We start from the raw sequence: 24,571 nt of genomic DNA on the forward strand, positions 1-24,571 counted from the left end.
TACCCAGGGCTGAACACGCTGCTGTGTCTTGCTCAGTCCTCAGAGCCCAGAGGGTTGCAGAGATGGGCATCCCAACACCAGAATGACCCGTGGGATAGAAACGAGGGGGAACAAGGGTGTGCACAACGGAAAAATTTCGTGGTTATACTCTTCCCTGTTTCATCACCAGTTTGGGAAAACATTTGTGGTGTTGCCTTCTGAAGAAGAACTTCTTGTGATACTCTCTTGCTTGCTACTCAAGCTTGGCAAGGTCCGGTCTGACAGAGGTGGGAAATGCTGCTGGAAGAGGGGCCGCCAAGAGCTCTCCCTGAGCCTCCTGGAGGGACTGGCAGTGGGAAGTGGATGAAAAACCCTGTTTATCACCTTGTGATTGGACCTACCCTGACCTCCAGGGCTTATTTAAGTAACCTGATCCCCAGTCTGGTCTCAGGGTTTCGTGGTAGAGCTGTGTTTTATGTGCTCTGCTCACACTCAGCAAACCGGTTACAACATGCTGGTCATTTTGATTGGGGTGAACTGTAGCAGGAATTTTAATCAACTTGGTTTCAGCCATGACACATCACTTTGTGGGCATAAAATGCAAGGCATGGCAGGAATTTTTTTGGGGGAGTAAAAAAAATCTCATTATTCTGATCTGAAAATATAATCCTGTTTCTGAGATGAAATTCTGGCTGCTGACACAAAATAGAATTTTAAGAGCCCATCATTAACAAGACCAACCTCTTTCAAAATTGAACAAATGAAGAAATACTCATTTTCAATTTTCAGCCCTCTTTCTGTCTTAATTTTTGTATCATTTAATACTGCAGAGCAGAGGAATCAGAGATGTGGCCAATTCATTGAGAAATTACAAGAAAAATTCACTGGGAAATTAAAGAAGCAACTAAGATTGCTTCAACTCTTGCAGAGTTTGTATGGGAAGAAAATTAATTTCAGATGCAGTAAGATTCTCTTCTACATAGGCAGCAAAAGATAAGGTATTTAAAAAGAAAAACCAGGGAGTTTTTCTGCTGCTTGAGTGGTAATTGAGCACCTAGATACTGTTTGTGGAGTGGAAAAAAAATCAGAGCTTTAAGAAACTCACTGCAGTCATTGTGCAAAGAAAGGTTTCAATGAAATGCCTTTCTTCAGTGATTTATTCACAGTGTAAAAAGAAAGTGATAGACTAAATGGGTCAAGCCCCAGCTGACCACTGGGACTGTAGTGAGTTTCAATAGTTTGGTTAACCAACTGCAAGAAACCAAAATGGAAATAAATACAGAAAGGCTGTTAATTCCTTTTAAAAGGAAAACAGTGTTTTCTATTGAATGATCTTCCCATTTACGTTTTGCTAGAAACACGTTAAACAGAGTGTACGAAAGGAAATTATTTTGTTAATTAAAATAGCTTGATGAATGCTTCAGGCTCTCAAGTCCCTCCTAAGGAAATTGGATCTTTTAACCTTAGGAGACCTCCTTTTCTGTAGCTCCATGTGGGGAAGTGGTGCCTGGCAGGGCTGCAGAGATCCCTGGCCAGAGAAGCTGCATGTCCCAGAGTGTCCCCAGAACCCTGCAGCCATGGGCTTCCCACCATTCCCAAAGAACTTTTTTTTCCATGGGTCACCAGTCCTCAGCATTCAGCATTAAGAAGAATTTGGCAAATCTGATGTCTGGCTGGAGGGGAAGGAACAGCTAATTTTGTCCTGCTGGGCCAGGGAGGGTTGCTGTGAGATTCGTCAACAGCAGGCTGGGATGTTTCTCTTCCCTTGCTCTGACTCCCCAGTGAACTGCAGGAGTTTCCTTCCTTTCCTTTCCTCTCAGCTGGTAGAAATTTTTTCACCTTCTAATGTATCTGATTCCGTGACGGCTGAATGCACAGTCATGTGGATAAGAGCTTTTATCATCACTTCTGTTACAAACTCCCCAGGTCTAGGGGATTACAATTGGAAAAGGAAGAAGTCTTAAAATTGGTTTAAATGGGTTTAAAAATGGAATTCAATGGGTCAGAGCAAGGGAATAGCATTGTAAAGGTAAGATAGCTTGCTAAGGTATCCCATCAGTACCTTTTTCAGGCGTGTCTGCTTTTCATTTTTATTTACTGAAATGTTTTTGGAAACCCTGCTCTTTACGTGGTGCCAATGACAGTTATTAGAGATGTGCCTTACACCTGCAATATTTTTAATTAAAAAGGATGTGCACAAATAGCTGGGAGAAGGATCTGGCTGGATATTGCAGCCTCCCTGTTTTGCAGGGTGTTTGCTCCCCCTACACTCCCCTCTGCTCACAAAAGCAGCCGAAGGGCTGTGATCCAAATGGGAGAGCCCCACCACAACACCTTATCTCTTCCTTTTTTCTGGGTGAGCAATTACCACTCGCCTCTGCCTTCTTCTCTCTGTCTGCCCTTAATGCCCAGACCTTTTAGTTTTTAACTCAAATCCACACATATTGAAAGACAAGGCAGAAATTTTTTGTCCAGCACAATCTTCTGCATTCTATTGCATAAGGGCTTTTTCTTTTCTACTTTTCTTTTTTAATTGGAGCCAGAATTCTAATTGAAACATTTTGAGTGAAAACATTCCTGGACATAAATGGACAGCAAAGGAGACGGAAATGGAATTGCTGTAACTTTAATGAATATATTCAGTTTTATTAGTTCAAAAGTAGTAACATAATTGCTTTTTCCATTCAGTGGCTGAAGAAGTTTTCACCAATAATAAATAGGATTTTAATGGAAATGGTAGAAGTGGTTATGGATGGTAATAGCCACTACAGTGTTTGCAGTTTTCAAATTAGGTCCACATAATTGCTCATAAAAAGAAAATTTCATTTGTTAAAAATCTCTGGAAACATATTGAATACGTAGTGGTAGAAATGCTGCTGCCGTAGGAATTATTTTCTTGTCATATTTAATAATCAGGATTTAGTCAAGTATTTAAATGTGCTGCATAAACAAACACTATATTTGGAAAACACACAAAACCATGTTTTAAAAAGTGTGCTTGAAAGTATTAGTGGCTGCATTTCTTAGACTTAGAAATCACATCCGTATTAGTCACTCTTCCCAATTGACTGCTTTTTGAGCAGATTTTAGTGGTGGGAAATGAGCTGGGAATGCTGATAAATTACAAAACCTGTCTTTCTTTCTCCCCCTGTCTGTCCTTCACCGTGTGTGTGTTCTCCCCCCGCCTAGGCCAGATGGTGCGTGGGCGCTCGGTGGTCCTGCGGGCAGCGGGCGAGGGCCGGCCCTGCCCGGAGCAGCTCACCCAGCACAGAAGCTGCCCGGTGAAGCCCTGCTACAACTGGCTCCTGGGGCCGTGGTCTCCCTGCAGAGTCCAGGTATGGCTTTCTCTGGTGCTCCCCGAGGGCTCCAGGGGCTCCCCGTGCCTGGGATCGACCGCAAAACCCATCGTGACATTGCGGGGTTAACTGGGGCTACTGTTCACTGTCTCTGTGGCTGGTGACGGTGCTGATAAGATCCACGGGGAAGCGGGGGAAGTTCAGGAGCGGTAAGTCTCTGCACCTCATCTTCCAACCATCAGCAACCCTTCATAGATAGCAATATGGGTTCAAGTATCATAAGAAGCTTTTAGAGCTATTGAAAGGGATTTATGGAGTGAATGTGTTTGAGTGGGCACAGACGTGATGACCTATAGTTTAATTATATAAAATAACTCTAGGAAGAAAATAGATGCACTAGATATCAAGAGAGCTTAGCCTTTTTTATCTTTTTTATTTCCTTTTTTTAAAAAGTACTGTATAGCAGGTTTTCCCCCCCACCAGGTCTCCAGTACAGTAGTGCAAGTTCTTTTATTCGGGGCTAGTTTCTACTTTTTCCTTACCCTGGCTATCTTTTTAATGATCTAAAAATGTCTGGATTCAGTTCTGATGTGCTGTCCCTGCACTTGGCACCTCTACACAGCACCGGAGCCATCATTTTTTCACTGTCAGTGACTTGCATCAGGCTTGAATTGACTTTTTCTTCCCCTCTGTGCTTTTTCTTCTCTCTTTATCTGTTAGATCGCATTTCCAATATTAAAACATATTAGTTGGTAACCCAGTTTAAGCAGAGGTGAATCTTTCACAGTGAGGTTTATCAGACTGCTTAAATCTGGCTTTGCTGAAATGGAGGTGAGAGAAGTGTGGTTGAGTGGAAAAGTGCCTTGTCTGGTCCCAGGGGACAGGACCTGTGCCAGATCTGTGCCTGCTTCTCCACATTATACCATGTAAGAGATTGAGGCCAATAATGGACATAAAGACACACATGCCTTGTGTTTTCTGCTCTGCCCCCTCCCACACTGCAAATGCCTTGAATACCTGTGTGGTGTCTAGATGTGGTGGACAGATAATGTAGTGAATATGTGAGTGGCACAATAAATACCTGGAATTTTCCCATGTTTTCACACATGAAATCTGGAGTGTGACAGTCTTTGGACAGTCCAAGATCAGAGAAACAGAAATATATTTGTATTTTCTATAATCAGGTCGTTGCAACTAAAGACGGGAATGTGGTCCTTGTATGTGCTGCATTCAGTATTTATTTATGTATAACATAAATACAACAAAATGATAGCATCATCTGATAGCTAATGTAAGCAAATCCTATTAAACATCAGGGAACAGACCTTCAGCCATAGAAGCTAACATAGCTGATAAAAGAATTAGTAGGGAAGCTGAATTAAAGCCCTGGCTCGCTCCAGATAAATAACACATTGTGCAGATTAAAAGTGAGCTCGTCCAGAACCCAGCTAAATTTCAGCTCAGAGCAAATAATCACAGCCTCCCCTCACCCAGATATCATCCCCGCATTCAGTGAGATAGAGCCTACTTCTCTCCTTAAATTACCACTGTGTAGTTTCTCTACCCTTTGCTTTGTTTTGGAGAGGAGCCATTCTATTCATGTTCGCTTCTCTTTAATGAGGTGCTTAGGAATTAAATGTAGTTCATAAATACCGGGTGATTTATTCCTGGAAAAGAAGCTTAAGCCTGCGTTCTAAAGAAAGCGTTTAGAAGTCCTGTTTTCAAGGATGCTTTGTGAAATAAGGTAAATGCTCCTATGGTAAGACCAAAATGCATAGTGTGAAGGTGCCTTCCTGTAATAATAGAAGCGGGACAACTAATTATAAGGCCAAAATATTTTTTCCTTGTATTATGAGATAACTGAAACTGCATTTCCTAGTTGTAGAAGGACTATTTCATGTTAAATTGACTTCATGTGAATAATTAGAAGTGTCTGCATGTTTAGGAATAGAACCTGCTGTACGCATTCTGCGTTGTTGATTGTCACAGTGTGGAAATCAGTGCGTTGTTCTCCAAGTAATTACACATGTCCCAGCCACGCCTGCTGGTGGCATGGAGCATTTCTGCTGTGTTCAAAGGGATGCAGAATTTGGGAACTGGTCAATATGCCCAATCTTATAAGGATTACAGGACATTAATCATTATCTTCCTAGAGCTGAAGTGGTTTACCTTCATAAGCTTAAAAAAGAATTTTAGCAGTGGTTGACACTGTTGATAATTTTTTCCATTAAAGGGATGTAAGTGAAGTAGCTTAGGTATTATCAAACATCAGCTGGCTGACATTCCTAAGCAGACTAAAAACCTTTCTTTTCTAATGTGTTTTAAAAGCACTCCCTTAAATGTGATCATGCAATGTTCCCTCATTAGAGAAGACTTTTACCTGATTAAATGTTTATCAACCTGTGAAAGCATTTGCCCGATCAACTCTTTACCTAAAATAATTGTGAACACACGAACCCCAGTTAAAGCCGAAAAGGGAGAAATTTTCTTAAAGGCACATCTGGGCAAGGCATCTTATTGGGGATGTTATCTCCTGTCTTATTAGTGTGTTATATGTGGGTGATGTGGGAGGTCTGTGGAGATGCTGCCTTACATTGGTGTGTCGCTGAATTCCAGAGGTACCTGGCTGTCAAACACGCTCCTGGTATAAACCTTTTCCTTATTTTACCAGTGGTACAAGGGGTAGGCTCCATGCAGGTGCTAGTGGAGGGGCGTGTATGTCCAGGCTTTATTTAGGGAATCCAGGATGGGTTCTCCATCCTCTGTAGGGTCAGCATAGAAATTTTTGCAGCCAAATGACAGGAATCCCCCCTGGAAAGCAAATTCTCGTGTATTTCCAGCAAGGAGATCATAACTCAGGAGGCAAATCCTGGTCCTAGGCAAACCTCAGAGGATCACACCTTCCAAGGAAGAGCATTTACAATACAGATTTGTTCTCCTGAGTTTTGAATATGTGATGGTTTCCTTGGCAGTTCTCTGATTAGCAGCTAATCCCTGCATCTTCAGTGTGCCATTGCTGCCATGAACTTCCTCTGGTTCCACAATTATTAATTAAAACTTCAGATGTATAATTTTGGGGACATGAATAATTTTGAAGATGATAAGGAAGTTAAGGCAGTGCTCCTGCATTGCTTAGGACTTTTCCAAATATACCAAAAAGGATCTCCTACTGTAAGTGACAGGGTCACATTTTAAGTGTGTTCAATTAAGGTCTTGAAAGAAAGCAGGCAAATGGAAGCCACTGTTGAAAAGCAAACCTTGATCTTTGGGATTGGTTAAAAGTTTATATTTATTTTTCGTTCTTAACATTGAAATATGAACGTAGTTCCAATGTTGAGGGATATAAAAATGAAGAGTGTTGCACGTGGACTTTTATAGGAGAGACTGTTTTACTGAAAAAATATTTATTTATATATCTATTTATATCTCAGTATTCTTATTACTGTTTATATATTGGTATGTATATAAATATATATTGTTTATAGAAGAAGAAGACTATTTTTGAAAACATATGTTGTCCTCTCCAGTCATTCAGTCACTCTTTGAGCCACTTTGAACTGGAAATGCTGTAGTTTGATTAGTGCCCATTTCCCCCAAGAATTTTCTCACATCTTCTTCTGTTTCCACCAGCCATTTCTAAGCACTCCAGCTCAATTGACAGCTGCATGAGTTATTCACACACCATTAATCTCAGACCACAATAGAGGCTTCAGTGGTGAAACAGTAATTTAGAACAGTAAGTTACATCCTGACTAAAGTGAAACATGGTGTTAAAAGCTTGGAATCTGGCTGCATATAGTAAATCTAATCTCTAAGATGCTTTTGATTAGCAACCTCTCTAAATCCAGGTAGTTATGCTCCTATTTCCATTTCATTCTGAGTCTGCAACAGAAGGGATGGAGACAGTGAAAAGTAGCCAAGTGTGTGCAGGAGAGCTGTTCTTGAGATTCCTGCTATCAAACCTGCTGCTGAGTGAATGCACTCAGTGGGAGCCATTCTGTTCTGCAGATGAAGTCCATTATTTTAAGAAAATCCACTGCCAAGAAATCCAAAGGAGCACATCCCTCGGTTATATAAAAGCAATGCTTCTTCCTTCTTCTTGAGTTTTGTTTACTGAATTTTGTTAAGTGCCATTTCCTCAAGGCTTCAGGTGCACATTCTTAGGCATCATGCAGGTTTAAGGCTTCCACCTCAACAGCGTTGCAGCTCTGTTTATCAGATGAGAAGGAGACAATGCCAGCCCCTAGAAATAGCCTCAACACTTCAGCTCTTGCAGCATCCTCAGCCCTTGACAATAGCTTTAGCCACACAGTATTGATTTTGCAGTAAAGGAAGTCATCTTCAGCAAGCAGTTTGGTATATGACTAAGTATTTCAGAACTGGGCTGGATGAGCATGGAGTGGCTCAGATGGAGCCTCCTTTTGCCTCTTCAAATGGGGTTCAGTGCTGACAGGTGATGGCTGGCTTGGGTTGATGTTTTGGTGGAGTGTGTGCCTCGAGTTGGTGATGTCGTGTCTGCTCCAGAAGTGGTCTCTCCCTTTAGAACATTACACAGCCAGCCTAATGCACAATAACCCTGGCAACCCACTTAACTGTGCTGGAGGATTTTTGCTGTTTCAGGGTTTAAACCATATAAGTGCTCTTCTTGGTCTGCATCGTCAAAGGAGGGTAGAGGAAATGTCCCTTCCTTATGAGCAGGTTCCGCTCTTGGTTCTTCTTTAGAGAAGCAAAAAATTTTTGTGTTCATGTAACTGGGCACTAATTAAGAATCAGGAAATTCACTAGCTCGAGTAAAAGGCATGAAGGGCTGGCTGACCCCAAAGATGATATTAATCCTGTATGGTACCCACCTCTTCCCCAGCTTGGGTTACATTCCCCACACTTTTCTGTCTGGCTCTGCCCCTGCTTCTGAGCTTCTGTAGAGATGTGTACAGAGATTCTCATAAGTATTGCAGGGGATACTGTTGACGTCCGAAGACCAACTTTTTATCTTTGAACACATTTGAAGTGGAATCAGATGTGTTTCTTCTGTCACCTGCTAACGTCAGTGATGTGTGCCTCTGTTCCCTGTTACTTTACAGGGTGGACAGTGTGGAGATGGATTGCAAGTCCGCAACCTCACATGTGTAGTGCACGATGCATCTGTTTCTGCTACATCCAAACCAGTAGAAAATGCATTATGTGGTGAGCTGCCGTCGAAAGAGAGTGTCCTGCAGTTACCCTGCTCTGTGCCTTGCCCAGGTAAAGTCTTTGGGAGGTCACAGTGCATTCCTGCCTGTGATAGCTGTCTGAGGTGGACGTGCTCCCATAGCTCTGAGTGCTGTCAGCTGCTGTAGTAAGAATTTGTGCTTCAGCAGATCAGGAAAATGCTCAGTCTGCTGTTTCTGGACCAACTGAAAAAGACTTCCTTTGTTTTTTGAGAAAATGAGATTCCCCATGAAGCAGAAAATCCAAATATTGCATACCTCTGGATGACATACCTGGGATATTTCACTGTTAAAGCTGTTGTATGCTTAGGTTGTCCTTGTCCTTCAAGGCTGATTCTTTTTGCAAACCTGTGATTTATTCTTTCAATGTGCAGGTGACTGCCACCTGACAGAGTGGTCAGAGTGGAGCTCCTGTGAGCTCACCTGCATTAATGGCAGGAGCTTTGAGACAACGGGGCGCCAGTCCCGATCCCGGGCGCTCATCGTTCAGTCTCCGGAGAACCAGGAGAGCTGCTCCGGGCAAGAGATGGAAACTCGGCCTTGCTCAGGTAGCTTGGCTTCCTCCCTTTCAAAACTTCATTCTGGATTTGTTGCAAGGTGAAGACTAACTGGTGGTGATATTGCAGGAGGGAAGTGTTATGACTACCTGTGGAAAACCAGCCTTTGGCAAGACAACGTTCGCGCAGTGTGGTGTCAGCGCTCGGATGGAATGAATGTCACAGGTATTTCCCCAAATTGCCTCTCACGATTATGAATGAAATCTCCCCATCCAGACTGTTCTTTTTCTGCATCTGTTGCTCACAGGGAGTTGGACATCCTTCCTCACTCTTCCAGAATTTCAGTTTAGATTTGTGTATAGCAAAGACAGACGGGAGCTCACCAGCCTTGCTGTCAGATCAACATCACACGTATATGACATGGGAGTATCTGGGTTAGTTATCCTTAATGTTGGGCTGCTCACAAGAAGAAATGAGTGTACACATCCTAGAGGGCTGCCTGGGCTGGCTTGCAGAGCCATCAGTACAACCTTCCCGTGGAGAGTAGAGGAGAACATTGCACACGTGGTAGAGACCCCAGCTTCTGTACCTCTTCTTCCTTTCAACACACAGGGATCTCAAATCACACAAACTGCGAGGTTCCTGCTGTCACTGTAACCTACGGATTCTGCCTGTGCAGGATGAAAAGGGAAATTTATCAGAACTTTGAAGCTCCACAAGAGATTGGCAAAGCAGTAGGGCTTGCATATCCATGGGATCTCTTTCAATATGCAAAGGGTGAATGAGGAGAGAGTAGAAATGAAAATGCAGATGTTTTTATCTAGTTCTATTTATAATGACTGCTTAAGATAATAACAAAAGTCTTATGTGCAAAGGTTGCCAAGTATTTAAGAACTCATTAACATATTTTTATTCCTATAGAAGCACAGGCTTCCCCGAGTGAGGATGGGCAAAGGCGTTATGTGGATTATGTCTTCTTATGTAGATAAGACATTAATGAGGACACAGAAGATCTGCATCTAATTCCCCATTCTTTCCCTAACTTCCTATGTGGCCAGTGGCAAATTGCTTATATCTCTATATCGCTGTTCTCCATTAACAGGATGGGTATGATAATAATTCCCTGCCTTGTTAAGGCAAATTAATAATTACGATGCCAGCAGATATTATGCTAATGTGCTTAATAGACTAGTATTTAACTATATAAAATAAGTAAGCAAGCAAGCACTTCTCACACTGTGGTGATCCAAGTCAAAAAACCATGCCCTTGAAGGCATTTTCTCAGTATTTTCTTTTCCAGGAGGGTGTCCTCTTCGGACCAAACCTGCGGAAGTTCGGCACTGCAGCCCAGCGTGTAGAAAACCCTTCTCCTACTGCACACAGGTAGTTGCTTGCTGCAGATTATGGTTAGGAAATTAGCACTGTGAAATCTAATCAATTAGCATCTGGATCCTAAATGCATTCCAGGACCTAGAAAATAGTTTAGTGTGTCCGTGGTACCACCTCGAGGAAGTTGTGGGAATTTCATCCTGAGAGGAAACCATGAACTGGCACAAACGAGTCACGGAGTGTTTATGTGGTGTTACAGGTTTGGGTTTGTCCTGTGGAGGGGTTTCGGGACTCTTGGTTTAATTTTATTGGTTAAGATTTCATTCAGTGCTATTATACTGTCCCACAGAAAATGGACTGTTTAAAACTTCTGTAAAAGAGGAGATAAAAGAGTTAGTCACCTGTTTGGATCATAAGCAGGACTCTCAAACAGACATTATAAGGCAATTAGCAAAGAAAAATAATATAAAGAAGCTGTTTTAAAGTAGAAATTTATAAAATGGGAAAATTGTCAGTGGCAAGAGGAGTTTGCCACAGATTCCTGTTATTAAGCCCGTTGTGATGAAAATGTTTGTATGTTAGGCTTCTCCATGATTGCAGACTCTTTTTCAACCAATTCCCCAGATATATTTGGCTTTTTGAGCTGAAATGGTTTTGCAGGCACCAGTTCCTGGGTGGTTTGGTTTGGTTGTTGGTGGTGAAGTTGCACTTGCAGGTTGTACCTTGCGGTTTTTCGTGGTTTCCCTTTGGTGTGCGCTGTTCTGTGAGGGGGCTCTCTCTGGTTTAATGCTGAATTCCTTTTTATCTCCAGAGAGGAGTCTGCGGTTGTGAGCGAGGATATACGGAAGTAATGAGATCAAATGGTTTCCTGGATTACTGCGTGAAGGTACCAGGTTTAGAAGATAAGAAAGCCGATGTTAAGACCATTGCTGGAAAAAATAAACCTGTCAACTCAAAAATGCATGACATTTTCAAAGGATGGTCTATTCAACCTTTTAATCCAGGTGAAAAACTTAAATATGAATGGAATAAATTGTCTTTAAAACGTTTCTGTAGAAGAAAGGTACAAGCTTTGTAGATCATAACATCAGAGATTGTGTCTGGGAGCTGCAGAGCAGCCTCCCAGTTTCTGACTTGTGTGCTGTCTTTCATGCCTTTGTGCCTATACAGAGGAATCACAATCTCTTGAGAGATAGCAAAGACAGAATGAAGCAATAATGTTTTGCAAAAGTATACTCATACGTGATTTGGGGGGGATGCTTAGAACTATTATCTGATGATGTGTTTCTAGAAGGTAATATGTTTGGACTAGGAAAGATATTGATCACCAGCGCTTCAGAAGATTCGGAGCAAAAAGTGCTTAAGATTTGATTAAACAAAGCATTGGTTGTTTCTTGCCTTATTTCAAAAATATACAAAAAGAACAGGGTAGAAAGTGTAGACTTTAGAGTTTAAATATTGAAGTTATGATGTTAAAAACACCCAAAAAAAAGCAGGCAAGCTGCTGTGCCTGAGCAGCTCATCCCAGGTGGATCTTTGACATCCACAGCATAAAATCCTTCCCAGATGGAACCGTGTACTGGGTGGGCCCAGGCTGGTCCACAGGACTAGTGCTGTAGTAGTAGTTGATTCCCATTTTGACTGTTTTTTTGACGATGAATTCATCCAAACTAAATTTCTGAAATTCAAATAGGGCTTTAAAATGGGAAGCAAATGTGTCAGGTGCATCAAGTTTTACCAAAACACATTTGTTCTCCTTGTATTCTAAAGTAGTGGCAGTTCAGTCTTCCCCCTCTTCTGGTACCTGACACTGCATTTGTTTGCAATTAGTTTCTAATGAACACAAGACTTTGGAAAACATGTAACAAAAGGTTGTGTTAGGGGGATTCAGGGAGCCATAATTCTGTCTGATATATGTGATCACACTTTGAATGTTACATTTACATATTTGATCTGCATACAGTAGTTAACCTTTGCGTTGACAGTCTCTGAGCTCAGAGAACTCAGTCCAAAACCTTCTCAAGTTGTCTGGTTTTCGATCAAGCCCTTCATCCAGAAGCCCACGCAGTTCAACATCAGTTTGAGTCACAGGTTTGGGGTTAATTGCCATTTTTCAGCATCCCTGGCCTTCTGCGGGCTGTCTTACTTGGGTGTCATCTCTTCGGCTGATACCTTTGTGGGGTTAGAAAAAGGGAGGGAGGTGTAGGTGGATGCAATCCTCTGTTTTTAAATCAACATTCAGGTCTGCAGCCCTGAAAGCTTCTGATGGGCTTGACCTCAGTGCAGCATCTGGGAGCCAGCTCTCCCCCAGGGACTGTAACAGAAATAGGGACCAAGGAGCTTTTACAGAACAAGGTGTTACTTAATTTTAGGCCAGAAATGTTATAGAAACAATGCACAGGAAAGGAATAAAGGTGCTCCATGTGTGTTAAGTGTATCACCAACCCCATGGCATCCTGCAGTTAACCCTTCAGTCTGTGTGTGTGCCCTTCAGACCCCAACTGAAGGCTGGTGCTTTTCAAATCTCTCCCCTTTGTCTAACTTCGTGGCAAAATATGTAATTACTTGCCTTAAGGAGGCTCTCAGGTTCCCTAGTCTGGGGGTTTGCAATAGTTAGTGCTGGCTCCACAGGAAACCGCTGTTGCCTACGAGTTCTGCTCTTGATAGCAGGTCTGTGGTGAACGCTCCCTGTTTGGGTGGCATTTTCCACCCTGCAGCATGACAGTCCTTGGCATTTGTGTATGTCTAAGGACTTCTATCTGTCTGTGAAAGCGCATGTGCCTTTCTCCAGCTAATTTGTGATTTCCCTTCCCGTTTACAGTGTGGAACACAAATTTTATTATGATTTAATGAGGCTGATGTTTTTGTTCTTCTAAATGCTCTGCAGGAGTGCACAGAACTGATTTCAAATCAGGCTGTGTTTTTCCTCTCTTTACCACACTCTGGGAGGCCAGAGTTCAGGTACAGAAACTTTTTTTCAAGTAGAGAGGCAATTTAAATAGCATTGCTTAAATTGTCAGATGACATGGTCCAATGCCTTTCTGTTGGGGATGGAGAGCAGAGCTGCCTTCATAGCAGACATGCTGTGATGCCTTTTTGTGGCTGTGACAGTCCCTTTGCAGGACTGCTAAATGTTTCTTGGCCTTCTCCAGTTGAGAGGGCAACAAATTTCATACCTAGACTTCAGAAAAAAACCCAAACAAACCAACCCAAAGCTGACAAACAGAACTCTTCTCATGTGGGAGACAGTCTGCAAGTGTTTCAAGGAGAAGAGAAAATGTGTGAGCGGCCTTTCCACAAAGCCTGGAAGAAAACTGAGAAAGAATGGAATCTGATTAAATGCGTTTCCCTTTGAAAAAAAATTTGTGATTCAAACATAAAATGTAAACCAGGCTCAGTGATTGTCCCTCTCACATGACTGAGTTTGAAATGGCCTCTGTCAAACCGTGTCTATGGGCACAGGTTCCTGTTCCTGCCTCCAGTGTGTATTTGCAGCTCTGTTGATGTGAATCAGCTCAGACTGCTGCTGCATGGAAAAGTACCAAACCTTCTCCCCTCAAGGAAAGCTGCACAGGCAGAAACAGAAATGTTGGTCTTTTAACAATCGTTATTATTAATGCAAAGCCCGTAATTAAGGACCTGTGCAGATAAAGTGTTCTGCTACAATAGAAGGTTGCAACAGACTCGAGCCCACGTGTGCAGGGAGGGGTTCCTCCAAGGGTCCTTGGTCACTGCAACCCAAACAGCCCAAACAAGAGCCTTACCTTGTCTTAAAGCCAGTTGTGTCTCCTGCTCCTGTGGCCCAGCCAGAAAGCTCTTTCACAACTTTATCCGTCTTAGAGTTACAAAGCCTATTCTTGTTTTTATTCTAAGCTGAATTTATTGCCATTTGTTGCCCAAGTGTTTTCCAGCTCAAAGCAGCTTGTCCACTCGTGCTCGCTGGTGTTTACCCCAGCTGACCCCCAAGTATTTATGGAGAACAGTCCCACCCCTACTCAACCTTCTTTTCTTTGAGCTAAACATGTGAGATGTTACCTCTGTCTGTCTGGGTCAGCTCAGCATTGAATTGCCTCTGCCAGAGCAGCCGCTGGGGCTCTGAAGTGAATGTACCCCAATTATCCTGCATCCCTGCTCCTTCCCGTGGGCAGGAGCCTGCCTGGGTTGTGTTTCTGTGCTGCACCTTAAGCCCAGGCTGCCTGTAATGAGCTACGGGAGCTCAGCCAGAGCAGGGTTAGGAAGTAACACTGCTTCGGAAAACTGGGATGAAGAGTTCAGTTTCAGTTTTCATTGAGGAAAATCTATGCTCCTTACCAAAGCCAGCATTTTGTCTTTTAAATGATTGATTTTTACAGAAATATCCTTTGCTATCAAAAATACGGGGTTTATGGGTTATTCCCAGCCAGTCCTTGCTGCATTTCCTATCAGTGATGCTACTAATTTCTCCTTAATTAATCTCTTGAATTTTTGTGCATTTTAGAACAATTTTTTTTTTTCTCCCCTTTTATCCCTCTGTCCTTTTTTCCTCATCTTCAACAGATGGTAAACTGAAGATGTGGGTGTATGGAGTATCGGCTGGTGGGTTCTTCATCATAGTTTTCCTGATTTTTACATCCTATCTGATGTGGTGAGTATGGCATGTATTTTGTCCTCAAATAAAAGCTAGTTTGCTTTTACTTAAACAATCCAAACTGTATCACAGCACTCTGTGTTGCAGAGATTTAATCCTCTAGGCTCTAGGAAAGGATGGAGATTGGATTACCTAAGTGCCTTCATTTGGCCCTATCTCAGAGTAATTAAAACTCCGAAATTGTAACTGTTAACAGGCAATATTTGAAGAAGTTTGGTGGCCATGCAGGGAAAGAATTCTTTTTGATCGTTTGTAGGACCTTTTATTTATTCAGTCTTCTGCTGGGATTAGAAAGGGGTTTTATTGTATTATTTAAAAAAAGATAAAGTAAAACTGAAGAAAGGCAAGGAGAATGATTGGATCGAGGAGCTGGCTTCTGCTCAAGGAAGGACTAAATAGAATAGGGGCATTCAGTTGGAAAATGATGTTTGATGTGGGAATACAATAGAGATCTATGAAATCATGAATGTAGTAGAAAAGGGTGCTAGGGAATTTTTATTTCCCACAATAAAAGAAGTAGGAGGCATCTGATGAAACGTTCGTTTAAAATAAACAAAAGATATTATTTTTCACACAGTGCATTATTACCTTGTGAGCTTCCTGCTGCTGGGGACTGTGCATGCCAGGAAGATAAATGGATTTGGAGATGGCATAACAGTTCACGGGAGATTGGGTCTCCTGGTGTTAATTGTGGTTTTCTGGATGTACACTCCAGCTCAGGAAATCCCTAAATAGGTTTTTGCAGTGAATATGTCAGGTGGAAACATGTCCTGTGTCTAAAACTGCTGTTACCAGACACTGTTAAAGGCAGGGTACCGGGTCCTGGTCTACACTGGTGTGTCACTGGTGCTGGGCTTTACTGGGAGGGGGGTTGTCTGCCCCCCTCCAGCGCAGCCATCGCACCAGGCAGGGTTGATGGGCCTGACTTGGCAGAGCTTGTTGCACTCCCTGGTCTGAATATTTGGAAAGGCAATGCCCAGGGATTTGGCCTGAACTTACAAACATTAATGGTGCAAGCTGGCCCAACCTCTCTCAGATCAGAGCAGGCAACGAGAGACTCACAACCGTGGCCTGACAGCATCATTGCCCTCTTTCATCTAACACCAGTTTATTCGCCCTCATTTTTCTATTCTTTCTCTCAGTCTCTCTCTTTGGTTAAAAGCTCAAATGATAGTGTTTGGATGCTGCTTAGGATTTGCAGCTCCCTTATTTTCCAAGCCATGTAGCTCCATTTCTCTGTGGCTTCACACTGGAGGATACAGAGGATTTTTTAAATAACATTACACACTTCTCCATCACTTGAAGGCTGGTGAGGAAATGTATTTCTCAATAATAATTATTGTTGCTTCAATACCATGCCAAAGAAAAATGAGAATGTCCCACTCCTAGACAGCTTGTGTTCCAATTTTTCTGCGAGGTGTTCCTTGTTTTGTAAGCTGTGAGAGGAGACGGGAAACAAATGTGCCTTATTTCCTCTGCAGATGAGGAGCACAGTTGGCTGCCCATTTTTGGCAGGTTGTGTGTCAGCACCACACACGTGAGAGCACACAAGGGGGGCTGTGTTAGAAGTAGTCACTGTGCAGCAGCCTCACCCAGTTACAAAATTAAATAGCCAGTGTGGGATGTTGATTTTCTTATGGAAGTCCGGGTTTTGATAATGCTTCTGAGCCTATTACAGTTTATAATTTTGTCTTCTGAAATACTTTCCTTGCAGCAAAAGAACGAAGCCGCATCAAAGCCCTCCTCCACAGCAGAAGCCTCTAACCTTGGCCTACGATGGAGACATTGACATGTAACATGTAAAAGAAATCCAAATCTAGACATCAACTGCCTTAACTGCTTTCTTTTTTGGAACTCTCCGACTTCTCAGTTTTTTGAGGAATCTCCTGATGTGTAATATACTGGGCAGAACAGAAGTATTGCAAGCTTAAAACATTGCTATTTCTTTATTAAAAAAAAAAAAAAAAAAACCAAAAAAAAAAGGAGTTAAAAATTGGATCCTGTGAAGCTTTTCTGAAGAGACCAGAAAATACAGCTCTTCCTGTTGAGCAATGGGAATTAAAAAAAAAAAAAAAAAAAAAAAAAAAAAAAAAAAAAAAAAAAAAATAAATTTAAAAAAAAAAAAAAAAAAAAAAAAAAAAAAAAAAAAAAAAACTACAGACAACAAAAGGAATTAGTTTAAAAAAAAAAAAAGGCATGACAATCCCAAGGAAAATGTGACATTTACTGTAAATGACAAGTTTGACACAGCATCATTATGCACTATATTAGTGCAGGGTACTTTATTCTTCACATACTTCAACAATGAGTTTTCTAGTGTTTACATTTCGTTCAAAGACTTTAAAACCAGATCATGTATTTTGAGAAATGCAAGGAAGAAGGAGTTGAAGTGTCTGAAGTTATCAGGTTTTTTAAAGTTTCTTCCTTCTTATCCTGTTTTCTAGTCTGGAATATGATTTTGCTTCATTTCCACCTACAGGACAGAATAAGGATTGTTATGAAAAAGCTTAGATGGTTTCTTAACCAAGAATATTTTTTAAAGAGTTGGTTAGATAGGTGTTTTAATGAATGGCTAGAGGATTTGATTGTTTAAAAAGTATTTTAAATTAAATTAAACCATGTAGATACATTATGGCAAGTTTCAATTGTTATTCAGTTTAATTAATACAAACTCTGCTTTTGTATTTAAATTTTCTTATCTGAAATATTTATAAATTCCTTTTTTTGAATTTAATTACCTGACCTCATTTAATATACATCAAACACAAATGCAGTTTGTAGAAGGTTTTGCTTTTTTAAATGTTTCAGAACCACTGAGAAGTTACATGTTGTAAAATTCTGGAAACATTTGAAGAGGGTAAGTGTTTATAATAGTGTGTGTTGCAAGTAAGAAAGTGCCATCTTGTGGTATTGACTTGTATTTATAAGCAAATAAAATGCTAAAGAGAGTGATAAAATTGCTTCTGGTATGTTGAATTAAATGTGTGTAAACAACATGCGTTATTAGTCCTTTACTGTGTCTGAGATTGGGATTGGATTCCAAACTTTTCTGGCATATTTTGTGCTGCAGTGATTAGTGAAAAACAGAGTATAGACAAGTGCAAGTCGAGAGAATAATTGCAGGTCTGGAGAAGGGTTATTTTTAACTCAATGCTGCTGCTTATTCCAATAAGCAGAAGAGAAAAAAAAAAGAATTGCTTGCAGCCCAGCACCTATGTGGTCCTTCCCAATCTGCAGTTACCTGGATCATCACAAGAGGTGGGTGTAACTGGGGCAGAAGGCATTGCTCATGTTGTTATGTTGCTATTCACAGCCTTTGTGAAGTGATTTCAAAATTACTGAGAAAATGATGGAATTGTAGATAGGTTTCCTGTCCCAGATCAGGATCCCACCCATCCAGCACTGCTCCCTCAGCATCGAATTGAGGTGTTAGTGTGTCACTAAAGCAGGGTCAGGAATGTGCTTTTCTCTTCCCTCATTAGAAAGAAAGGCTGATGGAATTGCAAGGGGAAATTTTCTCGCTTGTTTCTGGCCCTGAAGATGTTCTTCTGTCCCTGCTTCCCACCTTAGGTCTGTAACTGTTTATGGAATAAAAAGCAGGATCTAGTGTTTCCCAGTAACATTGGGGCCCTAAATCTTTTTTTAACGGTGCCCTGTACTGAACTGCTGACTAACATGTACAGAGTAACAGTTGCAAGGGGATTAATGATCTAGTGCTATTAGGAAGAACACTGCCAGATCTTAATATATTTTGTCTGTGGGATACAATGTGAGGGGAATGGTACTCTTTGCATAATGAAGGAATAAACTCAATTAAGCATGCTGTTCAACAAGGCATTGGAGTGGGAAAGTTGGTGTAATAATAGCAAAATGACAGCTACAACATGTGGTCATTGCCCTCAACATCGGGGTAAATTACAGTCCAAACTGTGATGAGGAGAAGGCTCCAGGGAGACCACAGAGCACCTGCCAGTGCCTAAAGGGGCTACAAGAGACCTGGAGAGGGACTTTGGATGAGGGCATGGAGAGACAGGACAAGGGGGAATGGTTTCAGACTGACAAAGGGCAGGGTTACATTAGCTATTAGGAAGACATGAGGGTGGTGAGGCACTGGCACAGGTTGCCCAGAGAAGTTGTGGGTGACCCATCCTTGGAAGTGTTCAAAGCCAGTTTGGATGGGGCTTGGAGCAACGTGGTCTAGTGCAGGGTGTCTCTGCTCTTGGCAGGGGATTGGAATAAGATAACCCTTAAGGCCCCTTCAGACCCAAACCATTCCATGACTCGATGATTCTACACCCAGTGCAGGAGATGTCAGCTGCACGGTCAGCTGCTCTGGGGAGGCAAGGAGCTCCAGGTGCAACACTGAAAAGCGTGTTTATATTGATGGATCTGGGGATGTGTTTCACTTTAGTGCCCTTCACCATTCTCTGTCCCCCCACCTGTGCACCTTCTGGCCGCAGGGACTGGCCACGGTTCCCAGTGGGACTGGGTGCTGCGGGTGGAACTGTGGGCTGTGCAGGGCACTGGTGCACGGGGCTGAGGGACAGTGTCTGCTGCAGAGCTATTGCAGTTCAGCAGTGCCCTCTGGGGAATGAGTGCACCTGTCTGACTTTGTAAAATGAAAAGGAGCAGCAGGGAAGGCTCGTGAGGCTGCTGTTCCAGACAGCTGCTGGCTGTGCGCTGTCTGCCGGCGCAGACATGAACCCGTGTCTGCTCCTTGTCCAGCTTGGACAGCACGGTGATTGAAATGTCATGAGGTAATTGCATGGATTTGATAATTTGGGATTGAATTAAGCTGTGAAATTGAACCGAGGAGCTGGTGGCCCTGCAGAGTCTGTGAGGCTGAGGATGCAGCATAGTGCTAGACCAGGAATCGGTTGTTTAGGCAGATACCAAGGTTACTGCTGTTTGTAAGAGCCCTGGATATCCTGCTGGGGGGGGGGGATGCCCAGCCCTCCTGTGGGAGCACTGGAGTCAATTCCTGCCATTCATTGTCCGAAGTGAGCCATGATATGGAAAAAGGATTACTCCCAGTTCTTGTCTGTTTGGTATTTCAAAACTTTGTGCTGAAGTAGCTGGTGCTGGGGGTGATGCTGTCCCCTGCTGAAGATGGGACAGAGCTCTTGATCCCATTCAGGAAGGTCATTCCAATACTCCCAGTTAGGGCACCCCATCAAGATACATTTGTGATTGTGAGTGAAGGCATCTGGGGGTGAAGAATTTGCCAAATGCCCTGGCAATTTGCCTGTGTAGATAATAACCAGGTAACAATAGTCTGCACTTTGTCATCATTTATTTCAATTCTCTTGATTACAGTGTCCAGTGCCAGGTTTTCTACTTTGGTATTACAGCTGTAAGACCTGCAACTTGTTTTTTATTTTTTTAAATGCGTGGGATATTTGCATGCACAAGTACCATGTTTATGCATGTCATTGTGCATCAACGCTTCCAGCATTGGGGCTTTTGTATGAGGTATGTAAAATCAAACTACGTTTTTCCTCCAGAAATATCCTGAAGTCTTGGGAATCTTTCCCATTCAGAGGGCAGGATCCCAACTCTGCCCCCCCCCCCCCCAGCAACCACACTACAAGTATCACTGGACCCTTGAACTTCAGGTGCTTAGAGCAAAGACTAATTTTCTTTGCTCTGGAAGCAGAGTAGTGTAAAATTTTCTACAAGAAAATGCAGCTAAAGACTTGTAAATTAGCTTGTGCTTGTATTCATATGTGTCAAAGAAGAGCCTAATTGCATAGTGTTCTTTGCTTAAGTGCACTTGCATTCATGGGCTGTTTCACTGGGAAATGAATAAATCTTAGGGGGAAAAAAAGTCTTTAGAGCACTTCTATTTTGGATTGATCTTGGTAAGTATGAAGTTATTCTTATTTGCTGCTAACATGGCATAGCTGGTTTCTTGAAAGGTTATCATAGGAATCGTTTGGATTGGAAGTGACCTTAGAGATCATCCAGTTCCAGCCCCCTTGCCATGGGCAGGGACACCTTCCACTAGACCAGATCACTCAAAACCCCATCCAACCTGGCCTTGAACTTCCAAGGTTGGGGCATCCACAAATCCTCTGACTAACCTGTGCCATTGCCACATCACCCTCACAGTGAAGAATTTCTTCCTAATCTAAATTGACCTTCTTTCAGTTTAAAGTGATTCTCTCTTGTCCCATCACTCCATGCCCTTGTCAAAGTCTCTCTCCAGCTCTCCTGTAGCCCCATTAGTACTGTAAGGGACTCTAAGGTCTCCCTGGATCCTTCTCTTCTCCAGGCTGTACAACCCCAACTCTCAGTCTGTCTCCGTAGCAGAGGTGCTTCAGCCCTCTGATCATATTTTTTCTCAATATATAACTTAATTTGCCCTTACGAGTGGAAGGAGAAATGTAGTTTAAATATGATTTGGGGTCTTGTTTTCAACTGGGAGGTGATAATGCAGAAAAAAATTATCTAACTCAGGACCTTTTGAAAGATGGATCAGGCTACCTGATGTATGAACACGCCTCAGGACAGATTATGGTTCTGTCTGGTTTAAAATGTAATTTAAATGAATTAACTTCCACATCCTACAGCTGTGACACGCACCTGTCCTGGACAGGAGCTTGATTTATGTTGCCTTTATGAGGATATATCTGAGCACAGGCTATTACGTGCCATCAATATGCATGCGTTGCTTGATTTCCCGAAGCCACGACCTGACAGGTGACTCTGTTACTGTCACTTAACCGCTGACATGACTTGTGCCACCAGCCGTGCCGTTAAGCTATTGAGATGTGACACGGCCTGATCCGTGACGCTCACGGCGGGCTGTGCCTCCTGCTCGTGTCAGGCGTGGAAGATTGAGGGGAGGCACGTGCGACTCCTCCTGGTTTTGCTGCGTCTGCAGGGAGGGGCATCCCCCTGGCTTGCAGCCGTCGGCCCTGCCCAGGGCAGCAGCACGGCTGGCACGGGATGGGTTTGGGTTGAGAGAGCTGTGAGGTCGCCTTAAAGGAGTCTGTTTCACCCACTGGATTAACTGGGACTGGAAAGGTGATTGTGAAAAAAAAAACAAGGAATTCACAGTAACTGACATTAAACAAATGGAATCACGCAGTCGTTTCTTGTCCCTTGCCTGGTAGAAATGAAAGAAGTGTCTTGCTGTGAAGTCTGATAATGAGGGACCCCACTGTCCCTTGAAACAGGTTAATATTTGTCCATGCTTTGTGCTTTGGTTATATTTACATTTGGGGAGAAAAGACTAGATTTGAATAGTTGTAATGGTAATCACGGTGATGGAATGCTTTCTGCATGAATTTTTAATGTGTACCCTTTTAGTGTACCCTTTTATCTTCCAATCTAATACAGTTTATTCATAATTTTAAATGTAAACTAATGGTAAAATGGTCACATATGAAATGTCTGAGAAAATAACCTAACTCCCCATATTCACAGTTGTTGGTAATTATGCTCATTTACTTTGATTACATGCTTTTTTACAGTCGTGTCTACCATGGACTGCAGGTGGATACATGGGTTAAAGCAATTTATGGGGTTTGTCCTGTCTGTGAAGAGATGTTTTGATGGAATGAAATATAAGATTCATTTTCCTCTGATAAGGAAGAATGTTAATTTTCTCCTCCGCTTCAGGAAAGTTCACCTTCATGTTGTGAATATTGGGGTTGTTACATGCCAATATGACATTTGGAAAAAAAATCTCTTCAAGCTTAATAACAGTGAAGAATCTTTTGACAGTACATGAGGGAAGTGGAGCACCAAGCATTCACTTTGCAGATGAGGAAGGTGGCACTCGGATTTTATATTTTTTGGGTGCAATCTGGCTCCTACCTCATGTGAGCAAGCTTCAAGTAGTTATTCTTGCAGAAATGGTTTTTCCAGGATGCTGCTGTTGCCCAGTGATCCCAGCACTGCGCAGCAGCAGGATTATTGGCCAAGGAACAATGTGGCATTTTATCTCTCCATTACAAATAACCTTTGCTAACTGTGTTCTGAGTTTAGCAGGAATATGCAGGAATACAGTTAGAGTCACTTCTCGGTCACTGTTGTAGCATCAGGCAAAACCATATTTGGAGGTGGCAAAGGAGGGATGTATCTGATCCAAAGATGCTTATTGACTTCATTTAGAGATGATCAGGCCATTCACACGTTTTTATCTGCTGCTTCCTTGAAGCTTTCCACCACCACTGACCTTTGTGAGTATGAGTTCATTGATTCTGAAATGCCTCATGTGGCAAATTAAGTGATTTAATTACACAGTTTGGTATGCCTTCTACATTACAAGTCAATTCAGTTCAGTGGCTGAATTAGATGAACATCCCAGCAATTGATGGGTCAGAGCAGTGAAAGTTGCAGGTGTCCCCTGAGGAGCGTGGTCTGTGGCTGCTCTTCTGCAGCAGAAAGCTTGTGTGCATTGGGTAGTCCAAGTCTATCCAAATTTATTTAAGTGAAGTGTTTGGGGGCTACCTGAGGATGGAAATCCCAGATTGTTTCAATGACAGAATGAAACAGAGATTTAATTTCGGATCATTCATTCTTCAAGAAAAGCATTTGTGTCAGTTGACATGCACATTTCTCCTGTTTGTAGTGGATGTTTTAAGTCTTTCCTCTGATGAAACTGAAGCCTCCTCCTCAGATAAGCAAAGTGGGACTTGGAAGATATTTCACTGTGATGGAAGGTTTTGTTTTTCCAACATACACTATGTAGAACTTGTGAAGGTTCTGTGAGAAGGTTGTAGCCCAGCTGAAGCACCAGTGAACTGTTTGTTTTGAGAAGTGCAAGAAGGACATTTGCTGGAGCCCTAACGCTGCGTCTGAGCCATCTCTCCCAGTGACAAACTTGCTGAGGAACTGCCAGGAAAAGTCACAGTGGAGACAAGTCATACTGGAGCAACTTGCAGCGATCCCTTGTTTTCTCTAATGGTCCCACACCACTTTTTTGACTGGGTAAACCACTTCATCTTCCAGTATCTGACAGTCCTGGAGCAGAGAAAATGGGGTTTTATAACTCAGTCCAGTCCTAGCTCTGGTTTCTGTTGCAACGATGGGCTGTGCACGATGGGCTCAGCAGAGGAGCAGCAGAGACATACGTCTCTATAACCTGTACCCTGTGCCTGATGGCTGCACTCCGTGGTGACAGCGATGACATTCAGGCAGGTTTCTCATTGCTGGGAAGCATCAGGAGATTGCTACTTCTCCAGTAGAGATGGGCGGAAAATATCGCTTCACGTACTGAATGCAAGCAGCTGATGGAGCCTGGTGAAGACAGAATTGAGATGAAAAGCTGTAATGCAGATGTGTCACATCACAGTTGTGTTGTCATTCCATTTCTCTGTAAGATATGGCAGATCCACAGCAATTAATTTTAAATGCAGTCTCTATTACTGCAGAGCGGTAACTTGAAATATTTACTACTTTATTTGCTTCACGCCAAGTGAGATTTCACTCAATTTGTCATTAAAAACACTGTCCTCTTCTGAGGAAAGAGTATATTTACATAAACTGCTCTCCAGTAATTCTGTGTTTCCTGCAGGAGAAGGTTTTGTACACAAAAATCTGTGCTGACAAGCCTGTGGGACTAAGGGCAGGTGTTGGGGCAAGGAGGACAGATCTGTTCATTGCCCTCTGTGGACTTGTAGAGAG

General features: G+C 42.4%; 1 protein-coding gene across 4 annotated transcripts in view; it reads left to right on the forward strand.

Annotated features, from left to right (window-relative positions):
* Positions 1–17,887, forward strand: part of THSD7B (thrombospondin type 1 domain containing 7B) — a 306,100-nt gene extending 288,213 nt beyond the window's left edge. For all 4 annotated transcript variants that reach the window (XM_027884317.1, XM_027884316.1, XM_027884318.1 and 1 more), the window contains 8 exons: positions 3,169–3,314; positions 8,357–8,516; positions 8,857–9,030; positions 9,109–9,204; positions 10,280–10,362; positions 11,120–11,312; positions 14,845–14,932; positions 16,650–17,887. In XM_027884317.1, coding sequence (XP_027740118.1) covers positions 3,169–3,314; positions 8,357–8,516; positions 8,857–9,030; positions 9,109–9,204; positions 10,280–10,362; positions 11,120–11,312; positions 14,845–14,932; positions 16,650–16,731 — 1,022 coding nt within the window. In that variant the 3' untranslated portion in view covers positions 16,732–17,887. The remainder of the gene's footprint in view (positions 1–3,168; positions 3,315–8,356; positions 8,517–8,856; positions 9,031–9,108; positions 9,205–10,279; positions 10,363–11,119; positions 11,313–14,844; positions 14,933–16,649) is intronic.
* Positions 17,888–24,571: the final 6,684 nt, after the last annotated feature.

The sequence above is a fragment of the Empidonax traillii genome, unplaced genomic scaffold (genome assembly GCF_003031625.1).
Source record: "Empidonax traillii isolate 1590-97213 ecotype Southwest subspecies unplaced genomic scaffold, ASM303162v1 scaffold142:size1213974, whole genome shotgun sequence".
NCBI classification, from domain to species: Eukaryota; Metazoa; Chordata; class Aves; order Passeriformes; family Tyrannidae; genus Empidonax; species Empidonax traillii.